Raw genomic sequence first — 23,916 nt, 5'->3', positions numbered from 1 at the left:
CCCAAGCTCTATAGGTATCTAAGACATGCTCATCGTGACATCACCACAACAGAGGAGAAAACTTGTTCTCCAAAGTGCCGATACTCCAGTTTACATCGAGCACCAGCAGCTCAGCCAGGACAATGAAAACTAAAAACAGAATATGTACTGAAGCACAAAAAAACTCCTTCTCCTCCTTCATCCCTGATGCAGAGACACATGGACAGTCTGTCTTACCCACAACCACACAAACTTGATGGGGAAAGAGAGCATGCAACCAAGTTGCTATAGCAACAGAGGCTGAGTGAGGCTGCGTGAGTAAGAGTGGGTTTCATGGTGGCAAAGCCCAACACAATGGGGGGGTTGGTATCAAGGGAGCTGGAGGTAGGCAGGAGTAGAGAGATCACCACAGGGGCTGGCAGACAGAGGCAGGGAGAGGTCTCTCTGTGGCTGGGGAGTCGAGGAGTGAGACCTCTGTGTGTGTGTGTGTGTGTGTGTGTGTGTGTGTGTGTGTGTGTGTGTGTGTGTGTGTGTGTGTGTGTGTGTGTGTGTGTGTGTGTGTGTGTGTGTGTGTGTAGGGTGGTCTGAGCTGTGATGAGTTAGCCGCCGTCTGCAGTCAGACACTTGCGTTTGTCATGTGATCCCTGCACAGGCTCATGTGTGGCTGCTGAGAGATTGATGAGGGAAGACCCTCCATCATTGTCTATATCTGTTTCTGTCTAGCTTCGTCAGCATGATTTCTGCTACCCGTCCTCCATGCGTCTGTGTGTTTCTCTGCTGCTGCTCCCTGCTCCCCCTCTGCTATTCTATCTACAGTATGTGCTTTTTTCTACTTCGGTCTCTGCGTGCCCCCAAACCATCATGTGCCTTTATCTCGCTTATTCACAGCTTCTCTGTTGACCTTCTCTTTTCTCTGTGGGAGACAAGAGCCCGATTTGCAATCCACCGTCATTAGGCCTGTTGGCGTACTTCACCTTCATGCTGTACATCCACACAGAACATCTCCCTGTTAACTGAAGGTATGAAATATTAACCATTTTTAGTGCCTTCTGAAAATGAAGGGAATGAAATATTTACTTTTTCTCATTGCACATTAGTTCATTCTGTCTGAAAGGAGTGTGCCAACATGGAAATGGACCAACACATTTCACTGAACCACACTGTTGAAAGAGTAGTGCACTAATTTAGTGCGGCACTTCTACAACAGTGTCAAACTCAATGGAGCAGAAACAGAAATATTGTCTTTTTTATTTCATTCTTTCTTCCTCCTTGTCAAAAAGGATTTGGTGTGCTGGTAGTGGCAGCTGTAGCCTCAAGCCGCTACCCAAAATTAAAGATGACAAGGAGGTGACACTGCACTGCCAGATTTTTGTGGTTTTAAAACTCGTATAGTTCAGACCCAACCGATGCTGACGCACGTCGCATGTGCATTTATATGTAGATGTTTTTTTCACGTGAGCAGTAGCGTTCCCCATGACCTGTAAATGCACTTTAACATACAAAACTAAGAATACAAATTGTGCTGAACTTTACCATTTTCCTCCAGATGTTTTCGGAGGATGTAGCTGCTTTCAGTTCCCTCAGAGGCGTAGTCCAGAGGAATGTTTCCGTTGACGTCCTGCAGCATAACGTTCACTCCCGCCTTCCAGAAAAAAGCAGAGGACACATAAACAGTGAGTTTAAGCCCGGTCCATTCATCAGACTTGAATCAATGATAAAGTGGGTCCAATTATCTCGGCCTCCCAGAGGCGTGTTGCTGAGCAGAACCATGGAGACATTAACAGACAATACATTGAATTAAAGAACTCATTAAATAACCGCCTGGGGGGGTGGGGCAGTGGAGAGCGAGGGCGTTGGTTACCGTTACCTGGGATCACTGGGGTGAGCGTGTGTGCGTGTGACAAGATTAATGTGTGTTTACTCAACAAGGACCCTGCCAAAGCAGTCTTCTGTTATAGCGCGAGATAACACGGGAGACCTTCCCTCGGGCTCCTTTAATGACTGTTACTGTGACGACAGCACAGTCGTTGGTCACAGTGTGGTTATGATTGATTGCTCCTCTTTGGGGGAAACTCGACTGCACTGTGTTATTTGTGAAAATGTTGCACAGCTTCACAAGTAAAGCAGAATTGTTTACAAGCCATGCAAAATGGATTTCAGTTACTTACATGCACCTCTCTGTTTTCCTTCTCATTTTTATTGCCCCGCTCTTTGGGGTTAGGCACTAAAAGTAACCTACATCCTTTCAAGTGGCAATTGTCACCATCCAGCCATAAATCGCTGCTTGTTGTTTGACTAAACCATAAAAGACAAGCCGGTGTAACGATCAGAGCTGGACCAAGCCTGATAACAGGAACAGGGGACTCTAAGTGAGGATCCTTATTGAATATTTACAGCTAATAGAATTCTAACGACACAGTTGCAGTGCGGCAAAGAGATTTATGGGCTGGTCCTCTGGCCGACAGAGAGGGAAGGGGCAGAGAAAGTGGAAAAAATGGTGGAAAGTGGGCTGGTAATGCGAGGAGGGATCCAGCTGACAGAGCAACATGAGAGCTGGTAACCTTCATGCTCTAAAAACGAACCAGCTAAAGCATCAAAACCGCAACACATCCTCAGACTGTGTGACTGATTTAAGAATTTGGACACTGAAACCGGCCTTTCATTTCTCATGCAGATATTCAGAGGGAACTTTTTTTTTTTTTTTTGTCATGCAAGAGACGCCATCGCCGTTACAGAGTGATAAAGGCGGCACAATGCTGGGGATTCAAGTTATCGGGAAATCTGTTCTGGTGAGGTTTGCACTTTCATTGTGCGCCCATCTGTGTCCTCTAGTGGGAGCTGCTTTTGCTCACTTATGAGGGTTTATTAGGGGTTAACAAAGAGAATTAATTAACATTAACAACTATCAGCTTCTTCTTTGTGAATATTCATGAGAAAACAGGAAACCTTATCGCATGTGAAGCACAGCTTGAAGAGCAAGAAAGGATATGAGGAAAGCCACAGAGAGCATAATGTTGTGTTCCCTCTGCTCATCCACCACACACACACACACACACACACACACACACACACACACACACACACACACACACTGGCCCTCCTTTGCCTTCTAATGTCAAATTTGGACTGCTCCATCGATATACTTTTGATTTGTGCTTTGCTCCCAAACAGTAATCAACTTCCTCATAAACCTGATGGCTGCTGTCAGGGAGCCTCTGTGTATTTTGTGTGAGTGTGTGTGTGCGTGCTGCATAGCGGGGTTGTAAAGAGGTGTGCTAACCCAGACAATTCACTTCAAGGTTCAGTAAAAGTCAATGGGAGTCAGGCTGGATGAAGTTATAAGCTGACTGACAGATTTATCTTGCTCTGTCCGTCAGGAAGCTGCTGCGCCACTGACCACTTTCACTCATAGCTGTTTTTTTTTTTAAAGGCTCCACAAACTATAACAGACTGACAGTGTGAGATTAGCTTGGAGTGAATCAGTTTAACATAACAATGTGAAAAATGAACTACAAATGTACTAAATAAATGTGTAAATGATTGACAGGGGACTGTCATTGTAGGAATGATTTCTGCAGGTTTCCTTTATGCCGCACAAAGCTCCAAGACCAACAGACTCCTGCGAATTATGGTGGAGTAAGCATGATGTGTAGGCCATTGATCGAGAGACATAAATCATGCGTCTGAGCTCACATGATAAGTGCTGACAGATATAAACGAGTCTGTGCCGGCTGGCGGCCGCGCGGGCTACAAGGAGTTAACAAGTTGACCTCTGACCCCGACACGCTCTCCGCCACAATATGATGGATCCACCTCGGAGATGGAAATCTGTTATGGCCAAGCTGCACATGCTTTATAATATAATGGCAATTGTTACATGCAGTAAGTGCAAATTACTGCTGGGCTTGGGTAAATATAATCAATGCAAAGAGTTCAATTTTTGTATCTCATCTCTATAAATTCAATATAGTATATATGCCTATGTATATACTACTATTTATAATTTCTAAACTGGCAAAGACATGTTGTTTTACGGACTTGTTTTACCCATTTTCACACACTGCACACATCATCTCCTCGGCTTTGATATGTCTGTTGGACAAAGTTTATTATTATTATTACACTATTTTCAAATCAAATGTAAAACTTTTTTGTTTGCATTGTGTACTTTGCTATTATTGCATATTGACCATTATGCAGATGCTGATACATGGAAACATATTCGTGGCTCAGGGGACAGAGTGGGTCACTGGGCAAGACACTGAACTGATGGCTGTTCCATCAGTGCGTGAGTGTGTGCATGGGTGTTGAATGAGGCGAGATAATGGATGAATGTGGCATAAAGTGAACGCACTTCATGTACCATGTCTTTAAATTAGTCAAATTTGTTTCAGTGTAAAATATATACTAACATGTGCATCAACAACAGACATGAATTTGGTATACTATACCTAATCAGGAGTATATTCACAAATTTTACATGTTGTGAATATACATGTATTCAACTTTTTTTTTTTTTATGATGTCAGAATTTTCAGAGTTGGGAATTAAAAAATAAATAAATCATACACTACAGGTGTCTGCAACACTTATTTGATGGACCACTGTCCTGTTTAGAGGAGCAAGGAGGGCTATGTTATTAGCAGATACCAAAAAAAATCAACTGGTGTGAAGTGGAGTTCAGTGCAGCCAGGGGCTGGAAGTTAATCGTTAGACTTCAAAGGACTCAGAGTTCAGAAGTTTTAAACTCATCATTTACGAGCACAGAAAGTGGGTCAATTCTGTAACTGTAACCCCACTGGGTTTTGGATTGTAAGATGAGAAATAACACTTTGGAACAGAGCCACTCTCCTGTTGATCACATGGCGGCAGAGCGGCACCTTCCCCTGCAGAATTCCAGAGAATAAAAGCTATTATCTCATGAAGAAATACGATATGACAGGGGAAAAAGGAAGAAAAGCATTTTCCTCTTAATTTTTGTGAAGTGCAGTGGTGGCCAGCAGTTTAAGACAGCGATTATCTTTATGAAGTTTAAGAGTTCATATATTCAGCGCTGTGTCAAAATGTAGAAACTTGTAGTCAGAGAGATACTGATGCAGAATTAGGGCAAGTCTGTAATTAACCCAAACTCCTCACCACAACTTTTTCCGGGATTCATAAGAAACGAAATTAGGAAGACATAATTGAGCCGCTAGAAAAATATGATTTGATAAGTATCTTGTGGGCGCTGGATTTAATACAGTGCCAGTTAAGATGTAACAGATGGAGATCAAGAACCTCAGTTGAGCTATCATGATGCATGTATATGAGCCAAGTCTGGTTAAGTGCTGGACGTGGAAATAAGGAGGAAAAGGTAGAGAGCTCCGTCTGGTTTTTCTTGATAGTCACTGTGTATTTCCACAATTAAACATTACACCACAAGTGTAATATTTTCAGAAAATTACTCATGAAGACTATACACCCTGTCATGTTCTTATTTGCCTGGTGACAATCCACCTCCAGTTAATCCTGCCAGGGTCTCACTGGTGAACATTAACCAGAGCTCAAGCTAGGAATAGGTTTAGGAATGAGTTGGGAATGAGAGAGTTTAGAAACGGCTTACTCCCTATGCTGCTGTTTGGAGGCAAGAGATAAGAGAATTAACATTACTGCCAATCCGGACACAGAGCAACAATGCACCCAGACTTCTCATCAACCCCCACACTTTCCCCACATGACAAGCTTGGTAACATCTCTGTCAGCAAAAACCAGCGCTCCGCTGCTCTGTGTAGGAACTGGAGACAGGAAATCAAGGACAGAAAAGCAGAGGACGAGGGGCGGGGGAACCAGAGAAAGAGATGGTGGAGTAGGACATAATAGATTAGTACATATTAACAGCATTATTCCTTCCTGTGCCAATCAAAGATAAGGCTGCCACTCAAGCTCCTCTAGCAAGACCACTGTTCCGTTTCTCATTAAAGTGTAAACCAGTAACCGTGTATTTAGAGGGGAGATCTCTCATTGACTGCTCTGATAAGGGAGCAGCCTGAGAACACAGCAGAGTGACTGGGTATTGGCAGGGTATGTGGTGGAGGAGATGGGTGTCAAAATAGATGAATAGAAGAAAAGGCATATTGCAACTCTATTGGAAATATTTTTTGACTGAAGCTATTTTTACCCTGGTAGACCGGAAAAGCCTAGGGCTCCTCTTTCAGAGTCCAACTTCACTGCTGCTGATTATATAGAGGTAAAAAAAAAACTCATGTGTTTATCTTACCCTAAAGGGGGAAAAATGCACTATTTTGGATATTGAGACGTTTTAAATCTTCCATCTTACCCTTCAGAAGCAAACACTCACAACCAAACAAGCAGTCACAAGGCCACACTCACATGCAAGCAGATGTGGATGCTGTCAAATAAATAAGCACACAGTATCAAAGGGCATCCGGGCTGTGAAAGATGAAAGACATGTTTTGACATTGCTGGATTAAGCTGGGAAAAATCGTTTCACACTTTTTACAGTGTTCAATCCGATTCTTTGAATTTCTTAGAAATGTTCGCTTGTCTTCTAACCCCGTGCACTCTTGCAACAGAGTCAGTTCAGTGTGAATATGACCTCATTTACTAGGAACTACGTCTGTCTTGGTAGTGAATGGTAGACATTTAGTTACTTCCTCCCTGGGAGCAGTGTTAAATCTCTCTCTCTCTCATGGTATCGCCTTTCATGAGAGCGTAACTCCCCGCATAAATTGCATTTGGCATATCTATATCACACCCTGCTCTACTAAGACAGCCTGCATGAATCTTTGCTTGCAGGAAAATTAAATGCATGCAAATAGAAAACACCCAACACATACATGAACCCAACAGTCACACAGTCAGTCAGTCAGTCAGTCAGTCAGTCGGTGCAGGATGACAAATTCACTCTGCACACCCTTTGGCTGGCAGCTTTTCAAACATATCCATTCCTCTCAGGAACGCCTCTTTCCTGCCCCACAGACGGGAAGCCAGCAATCACTCAGGACCCAATCAGCAGAACCAGGCAGCACACGACTCTAACCGAGCTGCAGGCTGCAGTCAACTCTCTCTAGGTCTAATCAACACCAGCAGAGCAGACCCGGCCCACTGAGTGACTGGGCCGGATGTACATGCCCTCCCCTGCAGCTGGGCCTGCTGTCGTTATGGACCTAATCAGTACAACCACAGCTCTTGTCGAGACATCCTCGGCAGAACGGGCTCTCTCTTTGATATCATGCTAATACCGATTTTTCGAAATATCTTCATGTTCAGCGATTAAGCCAAGTTTGTTTGAGAACGCAAAGTTGCATTTCAGAGTAGACACCCCATAATCCAAAACCCCTCATCACTGGAAGATGCTCCACTTGGACGGAGAATTTTGGATGACTAATGTGAATAGAGCTACTGGTTCAAAGCTAATTCAAAACATGAAGCTTTTTTTTTTTGCCAAGCTATTCCCAAACATTATCTAATTTGTAGCCGACACGCTTGGATTCACACAAGGATCAACAAGAAAATTATACCACAAATTCCATCCAAAAAGGGTATCCATGCATGTCTCTGTGTGTGTTTGTGGTACAGTAAGGGGAAAAAAAGCCACCCCCACAGTATATTCATGTCCATGTTTGCGTGTGTTTTTCTCACCAGCAGCAGCAGAAGCACCACGTCGGCGTGGTCGCACACACACGCTACATGCAGAGCTGTCCACAGGTCCTCGTCCTGCAGGTTGACATTTAGGCCTCGCTCGATCAGAACCTCTGCCGCAAACACATTGTCGTGGCGAGCACACTGAGGAGTGCAAGAGCGGTAGATTTCTTATGATTAGTTTGCAGAAATGTATATTCCCTGAGGTATTACTAACAATAAACAATGCACATGAATGGTTCAATGCATATTAACTGGTGTATGTGGAAATGTAATGCTTATGCTACTACACGGCAGGAATTAGCAAAATACTGATAGATACATTTTTGGGGCTATTGTTATGTCATGTCAGAGGAGTGACAACCTCTTCCTTGTCCTCTTGTAAGTACAGGTTGAGGTAACACTTTATAATATATACACACTATTAAGTATTAGTTAAGCATTAATAAATACTGAATTCTTTAATTATAGCGAATGAATACTCATTGTATGTAGTTTATAAATACTGAAAACATTTTTAACTGTGTTTATAAACTACATACTAAGGAGTATTCATGTGTTATAAATGATGAATTTAGTATTTAATGCTTAACTAATGCTTAATACCATACCATACCAACTTTATTTATAAAGCACTTTAAAAACCCAGTGGACCAAAGTGCTGTACACAATAAAACATAAAATATGCAATCGGCATAAGACATAAAATGTACATAAAACAAAACAGAATAAAAACTATAAAAATAATGTGCATTAAAATAACACTATATAAAACCAATAAAACAATTTAAAGCACAGCACATAAGTAAAAATTAGTCAATAAAATAAATAATAGCATACCGTATTAAAAGACATCAATTTAAATGGAATCAAAGGCCATGGAGAACAGGTAGGTTAATAGAGTGTACTTATCATAAAGTGTTACCCAGGTTGATAAAATATTGATATCAGCACCTCTTAGTGCAAGATAATGGTCATTTTATTCTTTTTTATGCATACACACACACACACACACACACTGCGGCTTATTTCTTAAATTCGGTGATCATCATCTGATCAGTTTTATCTTACCAGGTGTAGCAAGGATCCGCCAGAGGGAATGGGGCTGTTGAGGTCTGCTCCCTCCTTCAGGAGCCGCAACACTGCAGGGCAAAGGAGAGCTATATGTTAACACCTGCTGCATGTGAAGACAGACAAGATGCTTAGGGTATATAAAGCAGAGACACAACACACAGAGCACCCACACTGATCTTTGTCACTCACTATCAAAACCAATATATGTTGAGCGTCCTCTGACTGTCATTGACGTGTCACCGTGGATCAGTGTTAAGGCTGCGTGTGTGCTCGGTTGCTCCATGTTCCAGTAGCAAGTCACAAAGCCTCTGGGTCACAAACGTTAACTTCACACACACACCGTGAGCTCCAGTGAGCTGCGCAACCCACTCACACACTGACACAGATCTACTGACGTAAACACAAGCCATTACAAACAACTTCCATAAGAGATGTGCTTAGAGTGGCAGGCTATACATGATCACAGTGATTATACCAGAGACTGACTTTTTTTTTTCTCCAACATGTACACAAAATAAAAGCAAACACAGCAGGAGGTAGTGAGAGAAGGAAAAAGAGGAGGGGGGGGGGGGCATACTGGAGTGTGTGACAGATAAATAGAGTGGGATGGACAAACAGGAGAGGGTGAGGACAGGGGGAGGCGGGGCATTATGGTTTGGACATATGTGATTTCACAGACACTGACAGCACTGGATGGGTACTGACTAAACACTGGAAGACCTTGTACCAGCAAAACAACCACCGCTGTCACGCAATCCCAACACATACACGACGTCGCAGACACACACTGACTGCAGTCTCAGTCTTAACCAAAGCTGGTGACTCTGAAGACAGTAGCCACGGTAATTACCATGGTGATAATTCCAACTAATGAACCCCGCTGATGACCCCCATGAGGTCATTTCACTAAAAGGGTCATTATCTAGACAGACATGCTTAAATAACTCATCCAGGCTACACACACATCCATTCATCCCCACACACACACACACACACACACACACACACACACACACACACACACACACACACACACACACACACACACACACACACACACACACACACACACACACACACACACACACACACACACACACACACACACACACACACACACACCGCAAACTGCAGAAATCTGGTGTTTGTGTGAAGACACCACTTTTTTTAATAAATGCATACACTTTATTTAAAGACCAGTCATTTTCCCTGTAAGTGTTACTATACTGTACTGCAAAGTGTACTGGACCACAAAAATGCTATGTAACACACACAATATGGCTTCAAGAAATAGCTTTAAAGGGGACATATTATGGAAATATCCATTTTTGAAGGCTCTTTAACATTAATTTGGGTGTTTGTCTTGCCTTCCGGCCTCCAAAATGTGAGAATTGACAAAATAATCTGTAATCTTCAGGCTCCCTAGGTTGAAATCCACGTGGTTTTACGAGCTGTTCTCTCAGTTGTCTTCCAGTGATGTAAACTACAATTCAAATTTGCATAACACCACCCCTACCTGGCTGGGACTGGTAGAAGGGGAGGGGGCGGGGCACGTAGTGGTTCATTTGCATTTAAAGTGACAGGCACTGAAACCAACCGTTCTGAACAGGGCTGTTTTGAGTGGATGAAAAGAGCTGTGATGTTTGATCATTTGGGTATTTTGACCAAAGCATGTCACAGATATCAAATCATCAGCTCTTCGGCACACCTTCAATATCAACAGGAAATATAATGTCTGGCACATACGTAGATATGGAAATAATATAGTGTCTCAGGAACATCTGGGTGCTCTGCTATGGACACTATATTATACTATTCAGGATTTGTGGAAAGGTGGAAATATTGTGACCAATTCAATTGCCACTAAAATGTGTACAGATGTGCACAGGGTATGAGTATTGGTTGCCAGCATATACAGTATCTTTCAAAAACAGAGATAGCCCTGCCTGGTCACTGTACAACCAAGCAATAGACTGTTAAGAATGAAATTACTTACATTCATGTACAGTATAGATTTCTTTTTCTTTTTCTTTCAGTTCTGTCATTTAATCATTTTAGAAGTTCTGCGCACACAGCAACATACTGTACATGGACACTTTCCCAGGCCTCTAATGGCCTTCAGTGCTTAATGGCCTGTAAATGGTTGATGAGAAACAAACTGGCCCACATTAGAGTCAATCAGTACTATTATCTCCCAGCTCCTCAACACACTGTAGACACTCAGGACTGTAAACCACCAATTAAGGTTTATATAAAGATAAAGTAGTTACGAGGGGATAGAGAATATTCTTCCCTTCTATATCAAACAGTATCTCACTGGGCTGCTTATTAGTGAAGGAGGAGAGATTTCTATGCAACGCATAACACGATTTGCTTCTCAGTAAAAAATATATGGTTTGACATTTTGGTGATTGCAAGTCAACAGGACAGTCTCTTCTGTCCCTTAAGCTGTTAAGAGACAGGGTTGACAGGAGTTACCTGAGTTTTATGGAAAGTAAATGAAATGTGTCGAAGAGGGGTCAGAGGTCATGAGCCACATATTGACACTTAAGCAGTAAAAAACAAGGCACAGTGATTGTCTGACAGTATGGACAACAACAATCAATAGTAGTGTTGTACAATTGGCAGATTCATCATGATCAACCACAGCTAGCCACCGGTGTGCGCTCCAGCTCGTGTGTGCATTGGTGCTAAGTATACCAGCGCTGTCAGGAATGAATCAAGTGTAAGTTGTTTTACAGATTTACAACGTAATTCCAACTAGTTTATTGTTTTAAGTGATTTAAACCACAGAGACACAAAGCCATAAAGTCGGCACCAGAAGGGATAAAAATGGCTTAAAGCTCTAAAGCTGCTGAAACATTTCAGTCGCCCAGTCTTGGTTGAAAGGTGAATTCCAGCTGTGAAGTTTGATTTTATTCACTGCTGAAATGAATGAATGGCACATGAATAGCACACGGTAGAAGCATGTTGAGAGCATTTAAGTGGTGTTGAAGGTTTGCGGTAAAGAATGGCTGTGTTTATCTCTGTTGTAAGGGAGCTGAAAGGGAAAAGGAGCCCAGACATCATGGAGATTTATAGCCAATGAGTGATTTACACAGCAGGTACAGGAGAGCAGATGTACTGTACGTTTGTCCCACAGCAACCACAGTCAATTTCACTTTATGTTAAATCTTTTTATGTCACTTGGTAATTGATATACATTATGTACTGATCTCAATCTTTGTACATCAGTGTGTGTGTGTGTGTGTGTGTGTGTGTGTGTGTGTGTGTGTGTGTTACTCCATCAGGAGGCTGATGATAGTAGGGAAATGGAGAGTGGGCACGAGGCAAAGTCAGCCGTCATTTTGTGGAAAATTGCAAAACAGCTGTTCGAGATATATGTGGAGTTTCCATGGCAACCAGATCTGAACTGGTAGGAAGAGTAGAAAAGAGAGCGAACCAGAGAAGTGGATGAGAGGAAAACCTAAATAAGGTACAGACACATTCAATATGCATGAGGAATCGCTACCTGGGCGTCCTGGAATAAATATGTTTCAAGGTTTTAAATAAATCCCCCCAAACCCTCATGAGCCCTTTACCAAATGAACGACGCCAGTTAATTCAGCACCACATCTCTATAGCAATATTGTAACAACTGGATTAACTACTACAGTATAATGTATATACTATACTCTGCATTTATGTCACAGTGTCACTGCCTTGAGGCTGTGTTATGTGCAGCTAAGTAAAAAGGGATTGCTCATTGCAGTTACTGATTTTCCAGGATGTCAGTGAATGCGTGACATTTAGACATCAGTCATCTTAGCTACCTACAGTATGACCTAGTCTACATGTGACTGGCAGGGAGCGAGGGAGGAAAGTGGAAGCCCCTGCTACTCTAGGGAGTGATGTTAGTGGAGAGATAACACTGTCAACCAGACAGGTTTGTTGCTCTGCTGTGTCGATGAATACCTCCTCGCTTCATTACTGAGGGATGCTACGATATCACATACAGCCAATACTGTACCTACAGCCAAACTAAAACTAAGACCCCATTCAGACCTGGTATTAACAACCATGTCAGGTGATCCAATCACCAAATACAGGTGTGAATGCACCCAAAATGCATTCAGGAGGTGATCCGGGCTACATGTGTCCACATTCCCTTCACAGTGTGAACACAAATGCATCCTGGTCGCATTGAAGGACAGGCCTGGCCACTCTACTTACCAGTACGTCCTCTGCCACAGTCTAACCACTCTCTGGTCTAGACTGTTTCATTATTATTATTATTATTACAATATTTTATCATTTCAAATGGATAAACTGCATTTCTTTGTAAGAACTGTGCACACCACATAATCTGAGCAGTGAATCAAACATGTTCAACTGAGCTCTCAAATTCCAAACAAATCATCTGCTCACCTTGAGATCTATACTGTCACTTGGACTGACGAAATGTCTGTCTGTAACTTGTTTACATGTTAACTTGCAAGATCTGGATCTTTTGCCCACACAGAGAAGGATACAAAAAACTAAACAAAAAACAAAACCCCCATTCAAAACACGATCCTATGCTAAGAAACAATATCACTAACCTCTGCAGCAAGGTGTGTGAGTGATAATTCTATTCTTTCTACCTGAAGTAGACGTGTAACATGCTGAATGAGCATGTTTTATACAGTACAAGATTAAATGTATTTTTCTTCAGCCTCTCCTTTCGATTCTTCGGCTGCTCCTTATCTCACTGGGCCGTGATATTCCATGCATTTGATAAGATCTCAGTAATGTAACCTCCATAATATGCCACTTACAGCAGTATTGCCAATTTACTTCATCCAGCAAACACACATATTCTTCCCGTATACAGTCTACCCCTGGGCTGGCCCATATGAGATTCTGTTCAAATCCCTCACCTTTATAAATGTGTATGCCTCTTTTGTCCTTATCACACAGTCATAGTCATAACAGGGACCGTCTCACTTCACTGCCCCATGTTTCTGAAATGAGCTCAGACAGTTTTCCTGTGTTCTGAGTCTGATGGGGAAAAAAGGTACTGTACATTTTTTCCAATAACACTTAACTCTAAATGCAGATTCTCTTATGATGAGCTCTATAAGATGGATCAGGCTTCTCCTGCCCACTTTAGACAAGATGATCTCAAAGATTTCAGGTGTTAAAGTCTTGGCAACAATGCTACACACCTAACGTCCAATATATTTCAAGTATATTCCAAAATAACAAATCTGCAGTGGCCGGATTAGAAAGGTTTACTCCCAACACGGTAAACAACCACCATAGTGGAGAAAAATTATCATAATAATACTTTTTTTTTTTTTTTTCTAATAATACAAAAGTAAGGTTCTCTCTGTGCTTCCTCTTTTTACAATTTGGTATTTGTGAAGTCGCCTAAGGAAATCTAGCAAACACAATGACAATGAAAATGAAAATTCTTGTTTGTGAACACTACAAAAGAACCAACGCAGGAATTGCAAATATTTAACTGTGTTATAATCAGTTGTCAGGCTGGCTATGTTTGGGATAAAAGTGCTGTTACACATACTCATATTAACTTGTACGGCTGAACCCCTGAAGCAACAATGATGAGTCATCAAGTGAACCAGAGGTTTAATATTAGATGCTCAATAAACACCATAGTCTGTGGAAAAATTCCAATATACTGCCTGATGATACAGTTGATATTAAGGGATCCCTTCTGTATGAAACTGAAAGTCATAAGGTTTTAAAATTAGATTCCAGTGAAATATATCGTGATGCGTTTCTCTACCACCTCTGTGGGCCCAGGCCCCGTTCTGTCAAATACATGACAGGTGGTTGACATGCCTTTAATCCCAGCATGCTCTTCTGCAGAAAGATATCAATGTACTCCACTAACATTCATATTCACTTATGTCTCCTCCTCTCCTTTCACTGGCTTGTGTTTTAACATCTGGAAAGATGAATTATATATACAGTATAAACCAAAGTGGCGAGTAGTAACAGTGTGACATGTTTTCTCCGCTGAGCAGGACACCTGAGTGTTGGATCGATGTGAAGTGGTGGCGACAGCAAGCTGACTGATAACTAAAAGGCAGCTAAATGTCTCGAGGTTCCCACCACATCACTGCTGCTCTGAGTGTTACATTGATTTTCAACTTCAGCTGCAGTGCTGTCCGGCAAAGCCACTGCAATTAAAACAGGAGTGGAGAGAATGTGATTTCCTGTGAAACAACACACTCAGTTTAAACTGCATGAACACCTCTATACATGAGATAAGAGATAAATGCATCTACTGCATGATAATTAAAATATTGATCTGTGGACAATGCTGAGGAGTGAGGACTGAGAAGGACTAAGTGCAGCAGCGACACCTTGTTGGAGAAAATCCTCTGGTTTAAGAAGTATTTAAGGGCTGGAGTCAACTGGACAAAGGCCTGTTTAAACCTCCAGAAAACTGGCAGCTCCATTTGCTAAGAAGCTTCGCTGCACTAATCTGGAGGCTGCGGCTGCGTCAACACAAACGGCTGAACATTGTATAACACCGGCTCTGGCACACATAGCATTCTTATTTTAGCCATGGTATGATTCAATTTCAAGAATTGTGTCTAAAGCAGTGCTCCAAAACACCACACAGGACTGAAAGCTATTACTGTTGTTTCACTTCCTCTGATTGGAGCCTGTGAGTCACTGTGCTGTGCCTGCGGGATGGATCTATACACACTGATCAATAATGGAAGGGGGGGTATTCAGACAACTCTGTACGCAGGCACCACATATATACTGTAATTACACTTTCAGCAAGTGCCAGAATATCTAAACCTCTTGATAAATAAGCATGCAAACTCTCACACACTCACACAAAACATGAGCACGGGGGGAAAGCACTTGGCCATTAATGCTATCTGGGTACAATCCCCACCAGCATTGTTTTTGGCTTGGTTTGGCATTCCCACTGAAGAGAATTGGGAGTGGTTGCCACTTGGTAATGTGGCTGATATTTAGCACGAGGGGGCTTTGACTCAAGGACTGTGCTAATACAAAAAATACAAGGACAACAAAGAGAGTAGGAATTATTCTCTTCCAACCATGAGTGTCTTTGTTACAGTATCTATCAATTTTTACTATTTGGAAGTTTAAGCGTTTAACTTAAAAACAATTTAAGAAGACTTGTCTCCTCAAAAGAAAAAAATATCTTAAATTTACATGAATTGCTGCTTGCCTAATTTTCATCGGTTCATGTTTCTCACATTGTGTTTGTCCAGGAACCAGTAAGAGAAGGACTCTGTAAAATTACCTGACACCAAAATGTCATATTTAATATCATTACTCTGTTAAAAGCGGAGGACATACTGTAATACAAACAGACTGTAGGCTCCATGGCTGCAAGGACAACAGCTGCTGCCTTTCCACTGGTGCCTCGCTTTGATGACGTTAAGATATTGGTTTGGGGAAAGCAATTTCACCAAATGTCAAAACGCAAGTGAGCCAGATGTTTATACATGACAGACAGGAACAGAGCAGAGGAGTGAGAAGAGCTACGGTGTACTCATATCAAACTACTGTACTATTAGAATTTTTTCACTCTAACCTCACAATATCCTCCCTAACCTGATGCCTCTTCCCTGTTGACTTTCAATTTCTTGTGCCTTCCAATTTTTCATTTACCATCTGTGCTCATCCTTTCCTCCATCCTGCTGCTTCTTATCTCAGTCTCCTTCATCTTATTTCCTGTACAAGACAAGCGATAAGAAAATAAATCCTTTGTGATTTTGTGAGACCGATATCTTCTGAATACCTGGCTGTGGTGTCAGCAAACTGAGTTCCTGCACTTATCTGTGACTGTAATCCCTGAGCTAAAACTCGCTAAAAGACGGGCTTTAATTAGGACATAACACGTGCCCCCACCCAATCTTGCTATCTCTCTAATTCCATTTCCTTTCCTTCTTTGTTCCTTGTGTTGTTTCCTCTCTGACACTTAATTTGGCTAATCTCTCTACTTTCTCTCACACTCTCACAGGTTCTCAAAAACAATGTTGAGTCACCAAAACATCTTCCCATCATTGTTTTGTTTTGTTTTGTACAAGTCACTATCTAGGGGACGTGGTAATGAAAACTGCAAACAAATGGGTGTTAAAACATGCACGGTTCACTCAAGATAACAGAAACATTACATGTCTAATTATCCTATGATGCTCTAACAGTCCATAAGTCTCATCATGCATGTTACACTTGGGAAAATGAACAAGATGATGGTTTAAAAATAATACTTAAAGCATAAAATGATGGAGAAGTCATCATACTTTTCTGGTGATGAATTTGACATGATTGCATCATATGAGGGAAATAGAAATTCACATACTATTTATCATATTTGGGTTGTCGTCCTCTTTCTAGGAAAAATACTGGGTTTCCCTGGTACCGTCATGAGTTACAACTGCAGATTCTTTACTGTTTTACTCCCATCTACTGTTCCAGATTAACCCCTAGGCTCTTGTAACACGTGTGGATACACATTCCCTGTTCTCTTAAGATGCTTCTGTAGTAAGGGGAAATGATCCAGAAATGTTCCCACATTACTCAGGGGAGGGTCCTAGCCTGAGGCAAATCTTACAGTATCACACTGTGCAAAAGAAGAAGAGAGGTAACTCAAGCAGCAGTGGTGAGAAGAACTGGTACTCAGTAAATCTGCACCACTGAGCAATGCTCAAGAGCCATCATCAAAGACAGCTGATTGGTTTGGACAGACACATCGTCCCACACAGGATGACATGCAGATATTAAGTCAAGAACAGACAGGCCAACATGACATGAACAGACCACAATGTAACCCCTTGACTCAGAGTCTGGTAAAACCTGTCCCACGTGCAGCAGCTTCTGTGCTTGAGTCTATGAATTGTTTAGTTCTAGATCCAGTTCCTTCATGAACATCACCAATGCAACTTTCCCTTCGCAGAGCAAACAGTGGACAGGTACCAGTTTTGAGGGCATGGAGGAGCTTGAGTGGAAGGTGGGCATTAGGCAGAGCCGTACCAGATCTGATTCATGCCAAGCCAAGGAACCCTGGTTTTTGTCTGGCTGTTGCAATGGCACACCAGCTGCTCCCACAGACCCCAGCTGAACCTCCTTGGCAGCTAGGGAGCAGAGATTAGCACAGTGACCTGCAAAGACTGCTGGTAGGACTGACACAGATACACCCGGACAGCTGGGTAAATGACTGGCAAATGACTGGCATAGACAAGAAGAAAGACAGTAAGGTTGCACAAATATTAATTCCCTTAAGAGTAAAGTGTGAAGACCTCATGAATCTTGTGCATTCATTGACAGTCAGAAATCCATAAAAACAGCCTGAGAATTAGATTTTTATTTTTTACTGGCAGCCAGTTGTACTAAAACCTGAGGCCTAAGGGAAGATATGATTTATTGTTTGTCTAATAAAAGATCTCACAGTCCTTTAGCCTGATGAAGAATGGATAAATGCACAAATGTGCACTACACAAAGATACACACATTGTCAGATATAAATGACATTTTAATAGATGCCCACTAAAAGCAGTTAAAGTAGCACGACTGCTCTGAAGTCCTGAGTAAAGTTCATCAAAACCTCTTTCTAATATTTTTTTAGACACTTTGCTGATTTATTTGGACTATTTTTATCTTCAGTGTCATCTGTATTTATAGAGAACAAAAATCACTCATGTACATCCAGTATTGGCAAGCTACCTTTGTTTGACACAAATGTTTGAATGGTTAAGGCGATGCCCACTATTCATTGCTCCTGAACTAATATTTTAACATGCTAATGTTTGTTTTGATGCATTTGTGTTTGGATTAGAAACATGAAAACACACGAGTCCACAGACAATGAAACACTATTGCTACACATCAGTTATTCCCTCTTCAGAGCTGCGTCGGCCAGCGGCTGTGTCATATGTCCATGTCACATTTGTTTGTCTTTGGAGGAACGTTCATACTCCTCTTGTCACTGCCTCTGGATTAGTTAGGTGTCGGAAAACAAAAGGAAAATGGTCCTATTTTATAACTGCTATTGTGTTGAATTTCTGTTTGCTCTCAACAGCATAACAGATATAATTGCTGTAAAGGTATTTCTGCCTTTTAGAGCTGTTTGTACCAGGATAAAAGCTGCACTCTGCTCTCCTTGGTCAAGTGGACAGCTTCCAGCAGAACAAATTGTGTTACCTGCAGTCAGCAGCACTCTTTTGGCCTGCTGCTGTGTGCATGTGTGTGTGTGTGTGTGTGTGTGTGTGTGTGTGTGTGTGTGTGTGTGTGTGTGTGTGTGTGTGTGTGTGTCACACTAATCACCAGAGCCGTCACACAAATCCAGTGGGTAGTCCTGTTCCTCAAATGTTTACTGTGTTCACCTCAGCACGCACTTCTACCTTGTCACGCAACGTGCACACTCTTATCACACCACTTGCACCAACATACAGTACACACCTTCTTTGTTGTCATGGCGAATGATGGCATCCTGTATGATATTGGTCGAGCCGAAACGGACGCGGTGCTTCTTGCGATGGGCGGCCGGGGCTCGAACCTTGACTCCACCTTGCTGGCGCTGAAGGTTCTTTTCCCTCTCATAGTACGCCCTTATTTGGTCGCAGCGCATCCTCCTGACCAAGCGCTGGCGCTGGCCGATGGGGAGAGACTCCAGAAGACACTGGTCTATCTCCATGTTCTGACGAAAGACATTACATAGCTGGAAACAACCTGGAGGGACAGAGAGAGAGAGAGAGAGAGAGAGACAACGATAATGATATTCAGATCGAGAAAACCAGACAGCTGCGTAAGAGTAAATACAAATGTAATTCATTTATGCAGTGTTGAATAGCACAGACATAAGCTGTCCAGGCAAAGTGTGAGGGAGAAATGTGATGAATCAGTGAAAACACTGCAGACCATAGTGTTTACTCTAACACAATTTTGATGCTGAGCTAATGAGACGGGGCTCAGATGATAAAACACAAACACTGTTTGCTTCACCTCCTGGCAGAACTCTGTTTAAACATCTCTATTACTGTTTTGTGTGCATATACGGAGGCTTGCATGTCTGTGTCTGCACGCTGCCCTGCTGGATGTGGGCAGCCACTTTGCATATTTACCGTGCAGGAAAATTTTCTGTGTCTGTTTAGCCCTCAGGTGATTTGAAGGAAGCATCACAGCGTTTAGCATGTTGTCTGTCCCGTCCCAAAAGAGTCTAGCGATTCTCCTGACTCTGCATAATCTCTCCACCTCTCAGTGGAACTTAGCCAAACAGACTTCATCACAAGAAAGCTGTTAAAGCTATTGTATATGCATTAGGATATGCTCGGTATTAGACATTTTGATTATTTAGTAGCACGCACTTCACAAAAAAATACACAGGGCAGATTTAAAAATACCAAATCTGTGCATCAAGAGCAGAATCTAATGTTGAAGCAATCTGGCATTTAAAGTGTTGGTAATTTGACAAATCCAGGTCACTGCCAGCCCAGAAGAACAGCAAAACGATGCCTTTGCAGAAATGTTGTGTTTCGTTTTTTTCTTTCTGACTCACCCACTCATCCCTCTTTGGCCCTGCTGTCTTTAAATGTCATGCCTTCTTTTATCAAACTCAACTTCACTGTTCCCTTTGTTGCTCTTGCTCCTTTGAGCCCATTTTGTTTTAATTCTCCAATCCTCGGACCACGTTTGTCTCTACAGCGATCTGCCTGAATGTGTCTCTCTTTGTCTCTGTGTTTCATCTCTGTCTCTCTCTGTTAGGATGACTGAGCGCCCATCAGTCTGTTCGTCAGATGGAGAGTATTGTTAGTAGGACACCTTTGAAGTACTACATGTTGTCCCCATGGTTCCCCACCCTCCTCTGTCTCCCTCTCACTACTTTATCAACTCTTTTCATCGAGCAAAAAGTCTTTGAACGATGCGAACATCCAGGAATGAAAAATATCGCAACAACAAAAGATGTCCTTAACAGTCCTCCAATGGCCATGTTGCTAATTTGTGTCTACTTTATACAGTAGGGCCTGAGGTGTGTTTGGACTAGATCTTTATCTAAGAGAAACAAAGTCATCCTGGCAGACAAATGAAGCTGCTGTGTCTGTATGTGCTTTTCTACTGTTTGATATATATCTTTTCACTAAAACACCTGCCCCCTTCACCCTTCTTTGTCACACATACACACACACACACACACCTCCTGTACAATACACCCGTGCCATCTGCTCTGGTTAGACATGTAAAGAAGGCTCTTTTGTGTTCAGGGTCCAGACAAGGAGGGGGGGAGGAGGGGTGGTGGGTCATTATTATACTGTTCATGCCAGGTGTCTGCTTCAACTGTATTTTATTTTAGGAACTTGGCCGCAGTTTGGGCAGACACACACACACACACACACACACACACACACACACACACACACACACACACACACACACACACACACACACACACACACACACACACACACACACACACACACACACACACACACACACACACACACACACACACACACACACACACACACACACACACACACACACACACACACAAAAGCAAAAGAAAACCTGCTGCCTTTTTCAAAATCGTGCCACTCCACCTCTCGACAGTCCACCTTCAACAATCGCTACTTACTGCCTCCATTTTTTCTTCTGCTCTCATATTTCCTCCCTGCACCTTTTCTTCTCCTCAGCTCAGTCCTTTTTAATATGTGACATGTCGCAGTAGCAGTAGCAGCGGTGGAGTAGTAGCGGTGGTCAGTCTGTGCGCCTTAGTAGTCACCCATCTAAGATGCCCTGATCTATAATATACTGACCCATAGCTCACCGCAGGGCTGAAAATAAAGAGGATGAAGAGCAGAACTTGTCATTAAAGGGTGCATTAAGCTGATTGGACTTCCACATACACACATACAGTACACACCCTAGATCATTGGCTTCAGTCAGTGTGTCAGCCTAACGGGCAGAAATGGATATACTATGAGTGCACAGCTCAGTCAACATGCAGAGTGGGTAGAGATGGAAAAAACAAAACCTTGGGCTGAAACTAATGATTAGTTTCCTTTTCAATTAATTATACCGATATTGTCCCGACTAATCATTCAATTTGAAAAATGTAAATTGTAGCCTATCACCACATCTTTGTTGCAACAGTAAAAACAAAGGGTCCTGAGCTGCATGTTCTGCACCTGCCGATGCAGGAGGCCGCTTATCCTTCACACTCTCCGTCACCCTCATATAATATCCACTAAGCATACAGTCAAGGCTACGGCTACGTCACCCCATCAACTCCCAGCACATGATGCATTATACTAATGCAGACATGACTTATACACAAGGCATTACGGTATGTGCAGTGTATAGTGGATTGAAGGATAACAGAACAGTTTATCAAGAGCAGCCAAACACGTTAAAGTAAAATAACATTAAGTTACTAAAGATGTTTACATTAAGTGATACAGATGTGCATGTCTATACAAATGATGATGTATCTCAGTGTGTGTTAAAAGGTCCACTTTAATTGCACAGCAGTTCCCATGTGGTTTTAGATGCTGTGATATGTTGTGACTGAGAAAATCTCTCATGACTTGTAACAACCTGCTGTGTGTTGCTGTGTGTATCTACTGTGGCTGAAGGAAAAGCACATCCCTCCTGTTCAGTTTTACTTATTATTTTTTAAACGTTTCCATAAGATTTGCTTGAGAGTTGGATGCAAAAACAACAGTACGATGTGGCGACACTGTCATCACGCACAGAACAGTCAGTTATGACAATGGCATTTGCTGCTGTGTGTGATGAATGGCTCTGAATGGATAGACTGAATGTGAATGAGGACGGGAAGGACAGTATAGGACTGAGTCTAATGGGAGGCAGAGCTCAATGAATCTGAGAAGAGATGGAGAGAGTGCAGAGACAGAGAGAGATGGCGATAGAAAGCAGTTTTCGTTTCCTGCCATTTCATCTCCGGGCTATCAGTTATTGATTGAATGTGGAACATCCCATACAGGCTCCAGCTAATAACACTGACAGCACAGCAGGAGCTTCTAAATTAGAAAATAGCACACATACACACACAGACACGCATAAACACACACAGGCTGCAAACGGCAGGCACTATGAAAGTGCAGGATGCAGAGAGATGATTGGAACAGGTAGGGGTTCGGGGGTGAGAAGGGTGATTTAAGGAGAGACTTTATGACAGACTGCATCAACTCTGTCATAGGATTTACTTGTTTCTCCTCTTTTATTATCCCTCTTTACTTGTGTCTCCACCGTTACCTCTCAAATACCAGCATCACTCCTTTATTCCTCCAAGTCCGCTCATCACTCTTTGCACTATTTGCCCGCATTCTTCATATGTCACTCATACCATCCTCACGTCCTTCTCCATTTCTCTGTCCTGCCACCCCCCCACCCCTCTTTCTCCAACACTAATCTAAATCACCCTCAGTGTTTCTCCATCTGTCCTTCTCTCTCTGAAACGACTTTCTCTCTCAGTCAGTCTGTCAATGTGTTATGAATTCACCAGACGCTCATGGGATCTGCATCTTTGTGGCTCTGTTTCATCTTTCTCTCCCACTGCCGCTACCTGCCGCATTCACCGGTCAACTTCACACATCTGCAGCAGCAGCAGCAGCTCTCTGCAGCAAGCTCACACACCCACTTACTGCACACACACACACACACAAACACAAATGCCCATTTGAAGTTTAGTTTGTGCAGCCATGACGACAGCGGCTGACCAGCGGCTGACCAGAATATAAACTCAAACAGTTTATGAGCCCCTGGATACATACAGTAGTAAGTGCTAATGTTACAGAACACACACCCATGTCCAAGGCATACACAAGTGCACCTGCACACACACTGGCATGTACAAAAAAAGAGATGCTGAGTGAGTACTTACAGCATTTGATGAAATGGTAGTGAGACATTTTCTAAGTCAGACAGTCCGGCAGTCAGGTGGAAAGGTAGGCAAGGAGTCAGTAAGTCAGGCAGGCGGGCGGGCGACAGTCGGCAGCTACAGGTTCCAGCAAAACTAACTAATTCAGAGCCTGTAACCCGGCAGGATGCATTATTAATCTGGCTCCCTGCATGCTATCCAAACTCTGTGCCTCTGCCTGCATTATTCACCAGCATCAGCAGCGGCTCCAGTTGCAGCCCATCCGGCATTTACATGGGCCCAGACTTACACATGCACTCCCGCACCCACATACACACACAACACACACACATAACACACACACAGAC

The 23,916-nt window shown here is 42.6% G+C and overlaps 1 protein-coding gene across 1 annotated transcript in view; it reads right to left on the bottom strand.

Annotated features, from left to right (window-relative positions):
* myo16 (myosin XVI) overlaps positions 1-23,600 on the bottom strand; it is a gene marked incomplete at both ends in the record, with an annotated part of 74,318 nt that extends 50,718 nt beyond the window's left edge. Inside the window, 5 exons of the mRNA XM_083996669.1 lie at positions 1,513-1,621; positions 7,621-7,764; positions 8,692-8,762; positions 19,132-19,401; positions 23,573-23,600. Of these exons, the coding sequence (XP_083852795.1) occupies positions 1,513-1,621; positions 7,621-7,764; positions 8,692-8,762; positions 19,132-19,401; positions 23,573-23,600 (622 nt within the window). The remainder of the gene's footprint in view (positions 1-1,512; positions 1,622-7,620; positions 7,765-8,691; positions 8,763-19,131; positions 19,402-23,572) is intronic.
* Between the last annotated feature and the right edge of the window lie 316 nt (positions 23,601-23,916).

The sequence above is a fragment of the Trachurus trachurus genome (genome assembly GCF_905171665.1).
Source record: "Trachurus trachurus genome assembly, chromosome: 21".
NCBI lineage: Eukaryota > Metazoa > Chordata > Actinopteri > Carangiformes > Carangidae > Trachurus > Trachurus trachurus.
Note: the sequence above shows the minus strand (reverse complement) of the source record. Positions and strands in the feature narration are given on the sequence as shown.